This window comes from Pogoniulus pusillus, chromosome 34 (assembly GCF_015220805.1).
Source record: "Pogoniulus pusillus isolate bPogPus1 chromosome 34, bPogPus1.pri, whole genome shotgun sequence".
NCBI lineage: Eukaryota > Metazoa > Chordata > Aves > Piciformes > Lybiidae > Pogoniulus > Pogoniulus pusillus.
In genome coordinates this window covers 7,242,017-7,255,060 of record NC_087297.1, presented here as the reverse complement: position 1 = coordinate 7,255,060, position 13,044 = coordinate 7,242,017, and the positions used below count along the sequence as shown (strand labels likewise).

Genomic DNA, 13,044 nt, shown 5'->3' with positions numbered 1-13,044 from the left:
CTCTTACTGAGAATGGTGTTAAGCATTTGGCATATCTAGTCTGAAGACAGTTCTTTCTAGGTAGAGGTACTGTATTTGAACCTATAACAGAAGAATCTCTAATCATAGCAGTATATGTTGTTTCCCCACTCATAAACCTAGACATAATCCTATAAATGAAGACCTGGTTTCCTACTCAAAGTCAGAGTACTCTTAAAGTGTCAACTGTCACAGAAATCACCTTGCAGAATCCAAATACAGAGTGTTAAATTAACATGTGTTAAACAGAGAGAAACTGAGTTTTGGCAGAAGTTTGGACTGTGATGATTCAAATGTCTGTGGCAGATAATTGTAGTGAAGGATGCCACAGTTTTGAGAATCAAGACTCGTGTTCATAGCATCTGTTTGCTTGGGCTTTCTTTGGCATTGTCTTTCTTCCCACCATTTCCAAGTTTCCTTCAGAAGCTGGGGAGAAGCTAACACAGTAGTGACTGCAGCAAGCCTGGAAAGTTCTCAGGGAAGAGACTCTAAGGCTCTTTCTCCGAGGGTTGAAACTTTTGAGTCCCTGTGGCAGGGATCTCTCTGCAGGTGAGGCACTAGCTGGCTGTTCTGAGAGGTGAAAAGGCATACATGTGTTGCAGTCAGACTCTCCCTTTTGAGGTTTAAGTTGCAAAACCAGCTGTAGAAGTGCTTCCATGAGTGTGCTGGGGTAAGGATGTGAAAACTGCATGATTCTAAAGACTTGTCCTGCCTTGAGCCAGCAGCAGCATTTGATGAGGCCATCATTCACTGTCACGGCTGATGTCTGTGGATGGCAGTGATCCTTTCTCAGCTCCCAGTGGCTTCCCTGGAGGTCTTCCCATGAAACCTGCCCAGCAGTGGTGGTTCAGACAGGACATGGTTAGAAAGCATGCTGTCCTGGCATCAGTGCTGCAGCCAGTGCCAAGTGCCCAAAGGATGGCAGCCTGGGGCATCTGCTGCCCAGCGGTGAGCCCAGGGTTTGCTCAGCTTTCTGGGAGGAGGTCAATGGCACTGGGCTTCCGTGGGCTCCCTGGCAAGGGGCAGGAGCCAGGATGCTCCCAGGCAGCCCCCAACTGCCACCATGGTGTTAGTGAGCTCCGGGGGTGCCGCTGTGTTCCCGCCTGAGGGATGGGCCTGTGGTCACTGCCTGCAGAAATGGTGTCCCTGTCATAGAATCATAGAATCATCCAGGTTGGAAGAGACCTCCAAGATCATCCAGTCCAACCTATCACCCAGCCCTATCCAGTCAACTAGACCATGGCACTAAGTGCCTCGTTCAGTCTTTTCTTGCACACCTCCAGGGACGGTGCCTCCACCACCTCCCTGGCTGAGGCAGCAGCTGCTAGCATGGCGGCCGTGGTGAGCAAAGCCTCTGCACAGCCCTCCCCAGGCTGCTTCACCTCTGATCCGTGGGATGGAGGAGAAAAATAGTGGTAAGAGAAGAGGCTTGGAGTGGTAGCAGGTTGTTGTTGCTGAGGTGTTGTGGTCAGTGAGAAGACTCTGCAAGCAGAGTGCTGGTTCCTGTGAGGCCCCAGCTGAGGTGCAGGCCAGCTTGCCAGCCGCACCAGGGGCAGTGGAGAGGGGACGCTGAGGACAGGTCACCTTGAAGCCAGCCTTGGCTGGCTGCACTCCCAAGAGGAGGGTGGCTTGGCCCAAGGGCCGTGAGCAGGGCTGTGAGGTGCTGGGACCCTGGCTGCAGATATCCAAGGGTTAATATGCCTATCGCCTCCTGGGCCAGGTCCTCCTGCTTGTTCCCCCAAACCCTGCTCTAGGCTGTGATTTTGATACCTCAGGCTCTTGCTTTAGAGCACTCTCATTCTTGGCAAAAATAGACCAGCTGCCCAGGGATGAGAAATGTACTGAACCTTGTAATTTAGTTACCTTGGTAACATCTGTAAGGAACTAGCACTAAACCACTGTTTTTGCTCTTGGTCTCTTTTGTGGCAATGCATGTTTGTATTTATTTGGAAGAAGTGTGATTTATAGCCATTGTGGCCACTCTCCTGGCAGAAGTTCCTGTTTCCAACAAGCAAGCTGAAATGACTGTAAAAGCAGGAGTTTGACTTCATAGTAGAAACTGAGGTTTACCATCGAGTAACTAAGCTTTAGCTAGGTGAAGCCAAAGTCATGTAAATACTGTGTTATTGTGTCAAAGTACTGCAATGCTTCATCACATTTACTCAGTGCAAGATTTTTTTTTTGCAATAGTTGTGTTTTAGAACAAATGTAAAAAAGCAAAGAACCACAAACCCTTTGACACTGCAGCATTCTGGCATGGTTAAGTTTCAGTTGTCAAGCATTTCTTACAGGGGAATGTGGAATAAAAGCAAAGTGTTATTGCTCTTTACAAGGCAAAACTAACAGCCTTGCTTTGGGTTTGATTGTTGAATCCAGACCTAGGCATAGTTCTCTTCCTACTCCACCGTTCCCATTTAGCTGTCAATGTCCTGTTGGTGGCTCCTGTGCACTGTGGGACTTGGAACACTCATGTGGTGGCATACAAAGTTCCCTAGGGATCGGGACTTGTGTTCCAGCCTTTATCTGGCTCTTTATATTCTCTGGTTCCTCATTTGCTTTTCCCTTTGCTCCCAAGAGCAAGTAATTTTCTGCACCCTTCAAAGGGAGGAGCACGTCTCACTTGGTGACCAATTCAGTAATTGATTTAATTAATTTGAACCTAACTGTCACTCCTTAAACTGATAATCAGTTAGCCAATTATCTGTTAATGGTCCTAAGCATGAATCGGTAGCGACCAAAGCGTTTCTCTCCTACATCTGAATATCTCAGAGCTTTTAAAATCAGTTGTAAATCTAACATTTTTCTTTTAAAAAACAAAGAGCCTATATTAGAATGACGTATTTTAGTTCAGATTAATAAAAGGTCATACTTATTTCTGAAGCTGTGTTTAGATTTCTAACCTTTTCAGTGTGCTGTTAAACTTAAGTCTCAGGGCACGATAGGAAGTTTATTAAGGATAAATCCCACTCATTCATTTATGTAGCTGAAACCTTCAAGCATCCCCAGGTTTGTAAATCAGAGCGTTCACTCTGTTGCAAGTTGGTTTGGTGTTGACTTTTAAAAGTCTCGTTGTAGGAATGTTATTCCTTTGATTGATAGACATTGTATTTGTGAGAGACGATGTGAAATGCTTTGTTTATTGTTGCAGTCAGTAGTTCTGGAGCGTTTTGTAAAACAAAAAAGCCCAGCATTTAAATTATTGGTTTTATTATGATTTTTATTATGTATTTTCAGGAAACTATTTTTTTTTTTTTACAGCTTTACAAAACAAATCAACTAAAAATGCTCAGAATGTGTGCCCATTTTATGACATAAGTGTGTTGGATGGGGACAGCAAGCCACTGATCTGTGATGGCTTGTCTGTGGCTCTCTAAGTACTTAATTAAATTAGATCATTACCCATTTATGCAATCTTTTCTTCACGTTTTAAACTCTGATCTGAGGGCTGTGAATAGTTGGGTTTTACTGTGTTAATGGTGGAGAGTCAACGTTTTGATTAATCATTTAGTTTCAAGCATGAGGCTTTTCAAGCACATCCTTTAAAAGAATGTGTGCTGATGATCTTTGAATTCCAAATGTTTCTTTGCTATGGAAGTTATTTAGAAGGGCCTGGAAGCAAATGGTGTTTTATGTTAAGGTCCATCTCACCCTGTATCTCCAGCTCCACATTCATGGCTGCTAACTGCCCAGTCCTGTTTCCAGCTTCAGTCTGCAGGAAGCATGGGCTTCTGGAACCCTGGGCAGGTGTTAGTGCCTCTAGCAGGACCGTGTAAGTTAACAAAAAGGAGGTGTTTTAGAAAACAATCAGTAAATTGAGGGCAAATTTCTAGTGCCATTTAATCCACTGAAGGATGAATTATTTTACTCGATAGCCTGTTGGCTGAAAGAGTGATTAGAAGAAGGACTGAGTAGTAGCACAGGTGGCACATTCCAGTGCTGACAAAGAAAGGTTACACAAACCTACAAGCTGTAAAATATTAGAGGTAACAACAACACATCCAGAGCTTTCAGCTGTAACTTTCAGCTTGGTCATTTAATCCTTTATTGAGCAGTATTTTAAAATATATTGACACACAATGAATGAGCAAAGTGAGTGAGCACTTGAGCAAAATGAAGAGTGGATCCTTGTTTCCGTAGTCAGCGTTTCCAGTATGATCTCTGCTGCCAACAGTGAATACATCAGATGTATTTGTGCAAGAGGATGTTTATGGGTGTGACATATGCTGCTCTGCATCCTCGAAACCTGAGGACCAGATTCTCTCTCAGTGCAATGTACATCTCTGTTGATTTCAGCAATGGGCAATACTACAGCAATCAGCATGGTATAATAATCTGGATAGCTCCACAAACATGTGACAGACAGATGAAATAAGCAGACTTAGTCCCTAAAAATCCCTTTTTGTGCATAACCTTTTGTGTACACAGTGGCACTAAGGTGTCAGCCCAGACAATGTCCCTTAACTTAGTTATGTTTTATGTACTTACATTAGTAAGTGTGAAGAAATGAATGCGTGTGCACATTTTGCAGAAATCTAAACCATTTCCATTCTATTTTGAAAAACATCATGAAGGTATGAATTATGTTTGAACTGGACAGAGATGATGATGTGGCATGTGACTGAAAATATATATTTTTTAATAGATGATTCAGCCGCAGAGAGTTTTAATGGCAATGAAACCGTGGGACACAGTTCCAATGCTTCAGGGGGAACACACTGCAGGGAGATGGCAGAAACCAACAGTAATGGCAAAACAAATCTGGAGCAGGATGAGCAGCCTCTGAACCTGAGTGACAGTCCCCTCTCTGCTCAGCTGACTTCAGAATACAGACTAGATGATCACAGCAGTAATGGAAAGAACAAATACAAGACTCTCCTAATTTCTGATCTCAAGATGGAACGGGAGGCAAGAGAAAATGGAAGCAAGGTAAGATGCTTCCACGTGCTCCAGATACCAAGTGTATAGTTTAGAAAAGGAAAGAGATTTGTGAGGCCAAAGCAAAGGTTATTCCCAGCTAAGCACTTAATGCAATGTGTGTATTGTTTGTCACATCGTGACCTGAATGCTGCGCATGGATTTGTATGCTCTGTTACACATATATGATGCATACTTACATTAAGTGTATGTGGATGTGCATGGGTGAGTACATATGGCATATATGTTCTGCTGACATAATGACCACAGCCAGTGCAGTTCTCCATCAGGCATGAATTTTATTAGCCCATTTATTGCAAATTGTCTATGCTGCCCATTTAAAATATGTATATAAATATGTATATAATGTGATACTATATATATATATATTTACTGAGATACATACATCTGTGTATTTTTATAGATGACCATCTCATTACATATCTGTAGAATGAGCTCATATGAATGCCAAGTGTATATGCCCAAGCAAATTACTGCATGTGAATTATCAGCCTTTGAAAGGAACTGATTTGGTTCCAACCTGATTGTTTGTGTTATGCAGGCACCTAACCTGAATTAAACCTGACAAGTTTGCTTTAAGAAGCTGTAATCCCCTGAGGGCTTTTCTCTGTAGTTTCCATTATGTGTGTAAGGGGAAGCAAAGGTGGTTATATTGTCAAGACAGATCCTATAGATTAGGTAAGGAGTTCTCTAGGAAGGTGTTGTGAGGGTGTACAGTAGGGAGAGTGAAGAAACAGCCTGTATCATAATTGATCCATTGATGTTACTGGTGACAAGTTCCTGGGTTCTGTCTGGTAACTCCCAACTAGATCACACTTCTACAGCAGCAGTGAGATGTTAGTACTGGATCCAAATACTCTTAATGCTAGTCACTGGCTTTCAGTAGCCCACTAGAGAATAATCTGACAACACAGATATACTTTGCATGGTCACTTTTGGGTTTTTCAGGAATTTGAAGTAGGAGACATATGGAAAATTGCCTTTTCTGGATATGTCCAGAGAAGGATGGATTGTACAAGGCTGATGTTGAGAGAGCAACATTTATTAATCTATTTATGCTCGGGTTTTAACTCCTATCTTCATTGCCTATGGAGTGAAAATAAAGACTTGGGGGAAAAAATAACCCAACAACTCCACTTTCCAACTCAAGTGCCTGGTTTTGCTGGGTAGAGAAAAGGGAGACCAATTGGGAGACTTAATCTTGGCTATTCCACTTTAGCAAATCATGCATTCCAAAACCTTCTCCATAACATCTTCCTTAAAATCTTTGTATTTGCATGGAATATTTTTGCTTCCACAAATTTTCCTTTTATTGAAAATGATCTGAGCAGCTCTGGTCTCATGTGTGTGTATCCACTCCAGCCCTGCATTTTCTTGGTGCTTTGAGTGTTGCTCAGTGAGTCCCAAACTGGCTGATATGAACGGTGTCCTCATTTGCTGCAGGGCACATTGTTCCAGTGAACCTTTTATAAGCCAGTCACCCAAATATTGGTAGACACACAGGCTCTTTTGCCCGAGGTGTATTGCTGCCTCTGCCATTAATCTTGCAAATACAAAGATAAACTTGATGAGGAAAGGGAGGAGTCTTAATGTGGAACTTACAGAAAAGGCCAGAACATAGCCTACTGTTACAGTTCCAAATTTAATCAATTCCATCTCAGATGAAAAAATTAATATGAATGTATCAATCAGTTTTAAAAATCTGATTGTCAATTCATTACAATCTCTTTCTTTGTTATTCTACAAAGTTTAAGAAGCCTGAATCATTCCCTGCATTGAGATATTCTTTCATCACTGTCATCCTACCCACTCTATACTGCCAACAGTATGCTGATTTGTCTCCCCTTTTTGTCCTAGGGAAACTCATGTTGATGTTTACAGTTCGTTTAAGCCTATGATTTATTAGGTGCACAGTAAGGATTATTAAATATTGAGTGGAGACTTCAGGAAGAGCACACTCCTGGGATAAACAAAAAATCATCAGGGGTTTGTTAAGCTGGGTATAAAGTAAAAAAATGGGTTTCTGGCCAATTTAATATTTTAGAGATGAATTCTATTCTTTTTAAATTAAAAAAAAAAGAAGAAAGTTACAGAGTATTTTTAGAAGGAACAAAGCCCACTAATGCCTTGGGATAGAATGGGACTGTACTGCATGTCAGTGTTTCATATGCATATGTATACACTCATTTAAAACATTACTACTGTTTTACCTTGAGTGATATCTTACTTGCTACAGAGAGGATGTTTTACTGGCCTTAAATCTGATCGAGGAGATCCTCTTGCCTTCTCCTGGTGATTCAGGTTACTGAGCTACTCCAGAAGAGTGTTCTGGCCATTACTGAGCTGATTAATTGTGAGCAACACAGATCCTATTTGTGTGCAGTACTTGGCGTGTGTGCTTGAGCAAGGATATCACAAGGAACTAGGCAGGACTCAAATTCTCTGACCAAAAGGAAAGCAAATAAAGAACAAGTAAGGTTAGCAGAGTACTATAGTTAGCAGAGTACCCACATCTCACCTATACTTTCTGTATTCCAGGTAAGAAGCATAAGTTTGTTTTTTTTTTCCAAAGTCATCTAGGTACTGTCCCTGTGCTCTTGCATCATCAAATTTCCAAGCCATTCAGTTAGACAGTTACCAGACGTGATTAGACCTGAATAATGGCATCATCGGTAGTGAGGGGTGAGCAAATATGTTTAGTGTAACCTCTAATCATGTTTTTTGTGAGAAAAAGGGTCTGCAGTGTTCACCAAAGAGCAGATTGATATGCCACCTGTAGTATTCTTGCTCTCTCTTTGTGGCAATGAGCTGAGAGGAGTTAGGTGAGAAAGTTAGTGAAGAAAGTAGCTGGTTTTTAAATGAAGAGAAATATATTTTAGACTGGGCTGCGGAAGTACTACACAATGCTTCCTCCAGCTTCTGTGGCTCCCATGCAACCTGTGGAAAGTGATACTTGCTTGAGCTGGCCAGAACTCTGTGAAACCCAGAGGCAAAGAACTGGAGCTGAGAAGATCTTTTGGCCGACATGTTCCCTACCTGTTCTGAGTCTTCTTTTTGGATACTGCAGCATACATGATCTGTTAAATCTGGAGCCACAGTGTCTCTGGTCGACCTGTATCCATTCCACCCCATCACTAGCTTTGAAAATAACACATCTCAGCTGAATATAGCCACAAAGAGACAAAGAGACTCTTTTTTTTGTTTGAAAACTCTCAACATATTATCTTCTCCACTAAAGCACTGAAATTTAAGGGAATTGATCTTTTCTGGAAACAAGCAGTAGTGTTAAACTGTATCATAGGTATTTGCCTGAACAACACTATTTACAAGAATGATGCTTCCTTCACATCTGAAGTGATGAGCTCTACCATTTGACAAACAGTTCTGATTGGTAATTTTGTACGTGCAGCAGAAACGTGATCAGAAGAAGCAGTTGAGATAAAAATGGTAGTGTATCCACCATATTTTCTTTGTAAATCTGACAGCTAATAGGTAAATGTGGGTTTGTTGGGGTTTTTTTCCTTTGTGAAAGTGGCTGCTTCTTTGTGGAAATGCAATTTTTAGAATATTCATCTTGTCAGTGCTTACTTGAAGCAGTTATGTGCTTGTGCTGTATGAAATGTTTGCCAGGTAGTGGTCTCATTCTGAGAAAGAGTCATGAATGTGAACACTGGGATATTTAACATACTCCTAGAATCAGGCCTTTCTAATGTATACAGAGGAAGCCACTGCTGATTTGTAAGAGAGGTAGATATTTTTGGGGAATAAGCCATTTTCCTTGTCTGAATAATTGGAGATTAGAGAACCGTGTGAAGAAATTTGAATTCAACTTTTCAAACTGCTAGGATGTATTATTTGAGGAAATCTCTTTTCAGTTAGTTTGGAATGCAACTTTTAAAACTGATGTTGGTAACACTCTTGGAACAAGCATGATGTTTCAGTGGACGGTGTAACCTTCCTCTTGGAATCCTCACTTTCAGGCAATGACTGTGTGTGTAAAAAGGCCACATGCTGAGTGCAGTGGAGGGAGTTGCCAGGTTGTAATATAACCTTAAATTCTGGTCCAAAGTGGTTTACCATTCACTGAAAAAGTGTTATGTAAGAAAAAACCCAGGTTTTTATAATGCTAAATGCATATGTGTGTGTGCGTATATATATTGTATATGTATATAAATGTATTCTATGTATAATGCTTTTATTAAGCTGGCACTGGGGAACTGGTCCTCCAGTAAGACTCAGATGATCAGAGCAGCACAACTTTCTACAACCATTTCTGGCTAAACTGAAGTCAGTGGCATTTTGTAGAGCTGCAAATATATTTACATGAATTTACCTTAACGTGGCTAGGTCTCTGTACTACAAGAAACTTGCAGACTACTCATCTGTAAATGCTCTGCAAATGCAGTCCTGTGAATTCAAGTAGTTAAATGCATAGAATTATTTTAAATCACTATATGCTTAGGCGTGGGATTGCTGGGATATATGTGACTGAGAATTTTGATTTCTAATTCATGTGTTACTGCTTTTTCCTATACCATATATTTTGTTTGGAAAACTGATCATATAGCTTTATCTTTTCCACAGCATTTAGTTCATGAAATGAAGCAAGCCCACTCATTTTTGAATGATTTTGTCTCTTCTGCATTTGGATAACAAGGTTATTGTGATACAGAATGGGACAAGAGGTTTTTAAGCTAAGCAGCAGTACTTCTGTTGTGCCATCTATTTTACCTGCATCCAATAAAGGCTTCATTATGTCTGTACTGCAAAGGATGTTCCCAATATGCTAAAAGTCTCTCTGGGATTTCCCAGATGCAAACATATGCTACAGACTATGAATGCCTATAATGCATCTCCTGATGCATTAATGTGAAGTAACAAGGAGGGCACACACCATTTGTCCATTTTGTCCACATAATTGTGGACAGTTGGTCAATGTCTACTTTCTACCAGACAAAATATCTGATAGAAAAAAACTGGACACCTCCAGCTCCTCTGAATGTATAGTAGGCTTAGTTAATATGCATTATGTTTAGCTCAAGTGTGTAATTTGCTGCATGGAGAAGTGCCCAAGATAAGTAATTTTTCTCTGAGTCTGGAAAGAAAAGCACAGTTTCAAATAAGAGCACAGTAAGTAATGATTGCTGCATACAGTGACCTTTAATTAGAATCCTGCATTCTAAAGTGCATGTCATTATAGTCACAGTGGTTCACAATAAGGCAGAGCTTTCATGTAGTTTCTAGAAGGGTGATCTTTCTGTCACTCCTTTAATACTGGGCTTTTGGATTCTTTTTCAAGCTTTTTTCTGCAGCCTGATTTTAAAGAACGTTGTTGTCATTGTCATGGACCACTGCAAGGAGCTGTTTGCTCCCAACTGTTGCATGTTCAAACTGGTGTTGTAATGGATGCATTTATGCTATGTCATGTTACCTTGGTGGGGTGTCCACTTGTAAGACCTCCCATGCTAAGAAGGTATTTAAAGACTGTAACCTTGAATGAGATCTGAAAGCCAGAGCATATGTGACATCCCAGGCGAAGAGTCATTTGAAGTTCCTGCTCACTGTTCTAGTTAGAACTTTAGTCAGCTTTGGTGCTTAGATTAGCTGTGCAGTCTTTTATTATCTGTTTTGCTGGGGCTCATCATTACTGAGGGAAACCAGACACCCTAACCTGACTATGCTGTTTGATAAGCCTGTTGTTATCTGCTGGTGCAACAGGAATCCACATGAATTTAGCCAGAGATGACAGCATCTCTGAGGAGTAAGGTAGTTCAATGTGTTTCCTTTTCACTCTCTCCTTTTAAAAGGTCTGATTGTACCTTAGTAAAACGTGAAAGGTCATTCCTCATATCCAGTGAACTTTGTCACGTCAGATGGTGTCTCTCAGTCATGTGAGGTCACTGTCTAGTTCATCTCTGCCTGCAGGTTTGCTTGAGGAAATGCTTAAAGGGAGCATATGGCATGAGAGGAAACTAGATTGTTTGCTTGGATTTTTTTAATTGCCATAGTCTAAAAACTGTTAATGCCATATTTTACTGACTGCTGTTCTGTTACTGCAAGTATCTTAAGAGTCTGCAGTGCAGCTGTTTGACAGCCTTCTTTTATGGCCTAACCACCTTGGGTACTGCATGCAGTTCTGGAGCCTCTAATTACAAGAAAGATAGGGACATGCTGGAATGTGTCCAGAGAAAGGCCACAGGGATGATCAGAGCTCCTCTCCTATGGAGACAGACTGAGAGAGTTGGGGTTGTTCAGTCTGGAGAGGACAAGGCTCCCAGGAGACCTTATTGTGGCCTTCCAGTGTCTGAAGGGGACCTACAGGAAAGCTGGAAAAGCACTTTTTAGGGCATCAGGTAGTGATAGGACTGGAGAGAATGGAGCAAAACCAGAAGTGGGTAGATAGAGATTGGATGTTAGGAAGTTTTTCTCCCACACTGGAATGGGTTGCCCAGGGAGGTGGTGGAAGCCTCATCCCTGGAGGTGTTTAAGGTCAGGCTGGATGTGGTTCTGAGCAACCTGATCTAGTGTGAGGTGTCCCTGCCCATGGCAGGGGGGTTGGAAATGGATGATTCTTGAGGTCCCTTCCAACCCTGACAATTCTATGATTCTATGAAGCTCTTATTTGCATATTAATATCTTATGAGGAGGTGAAAGGTAGAGGCAGGACATGTTACAACAGTTAGTAGCACACTAGATTTTGAGCAAACAACAAGAGTGGGGCAGACTGTAAAACCAGCATGATGCACACCCTGCAGAGCAGCAGGACATCAGCACAGCCTGAGCCTGCAGCCTCACAAGGGTCCAGTGTGCTTCCACTGTTCTGACTGCAGCACCAAGGTGAAGATAGTGACATCTTCCAGCTGTGCCTTAATTGTTTTCTGATGGACTCCATCATTGCTGCTTTTCAGTAAATCCTTGGGAATAATTTGTACTGACATTCAAAAGCAAAAATGATAAAAGAAGTGAACAAAAGAAGGTGAAATCCATTCCTGCTGCCATCATGTGTAGGTGAGACAAGGCTGCAACATCTTTTGGTTTGCATCTCATCTTTGTGTGTGAAGGCAGGCTCAAAAGATCTGTTACATATGCATCTTTTTCTCTCTCTGTGCAAAGGTAGCAGGCATGCCAGTGTTTTTTGCAGCTCCTTGGGACACAAAAACCAGTGTAACAGGAGGAGATAGGCCCCTTCTCCTCTGCATACAGAACATTAATAAGAGGAGCACAAAGTCTATGTAACGAATTTTGTGATTTCCTCATGTCTTCCTACCCACTTGCCTACACAAGAGTGAGATAATCTATCCTCTTTTCTCTTTTCCTCTTAATGCCTGCTTTGTACACAGGGGTTTTGTAGCTTCATCTCATTCTAGACAGCCCTTTTTTATTTTGCTTTACCAGTTTGTCAAACATCTTGGCTTTACTTTCTCATAATTTTAGAAGATGAGAAAACCAGAGATTTCTAGCTCCAGAAGTCATTTTGGAGAAAGCAGTGTAGCTTTGGGAATAAAATAAAGGTATTTCATGTTTATTTGCTGTTCTTTGCTAAAGGAGCTATTATAGGCCACTGAGAAATATTTGGTACCAAAAACCTGATGGGTGAATAAGCCTGTTCCTTGAAAAGAAAGTTGATTTTATAATGCACTGTCTTTTGCAGACTGGAATCTTCTGAGTTTAGGGATTAGGCATACTAAATTACTAAAAAGGACATTGGTACAAAGAGAGACAACTACAGGTGCATGAACAAAATCAGTGCAGTGCTTGTCAGAAAATATGAATTACCTTCTGGAATGGCCACATTCATCAGAGTCCTTTGTCTACAAGAACATCAGCTCTATGTCTAATTCCTTCCTTTGGAAGTACATTTAGTAGCAGGTTTTCATGTTCAGTGAAACCTCTTGACTATGAAATTGGTTTCCTGCGGGGTATTCATTACAATGATGTAAATCCAGATCAATTAAACTGAAACTGATGATGCTGGTCCAGATTTACGTATCCATAATGGGGAATGCAGCCTGGCTCCGTATGCGTGTGCAAGCCCAACTGATGTACAGTTGGTGTGGAAGAGGATACTTCTGCTATGACCTGCTATAAATC

General features: G+C 41.3%; 1 protein-coding gene across 5 annotated transcripts in view; it reads left to right on the top strand.

The window, feature by feature from the left end:
• The window catches only part of NOL4 (nucleolar protein 4), a 179,883-nt gene that overhangs the window by 104,688 nt on the left and 62,151 nt on the right, over positions 1–13,044 (top strand). For all 5 annotated transcript variants that reach the window (XM_064170438.1, XM_064170437.1, XM_064170440.1 and 2 more), the window contains one exon: positions 4,661–4,944. In XM_064170438.1, coding sequence (XP_064026508.1) covers positions 4,661–4,944 — 284 coding nt within the window. The remainder of the gene's footprint in view (positions 1–4,660; positions 4,945–13,044) is intronic.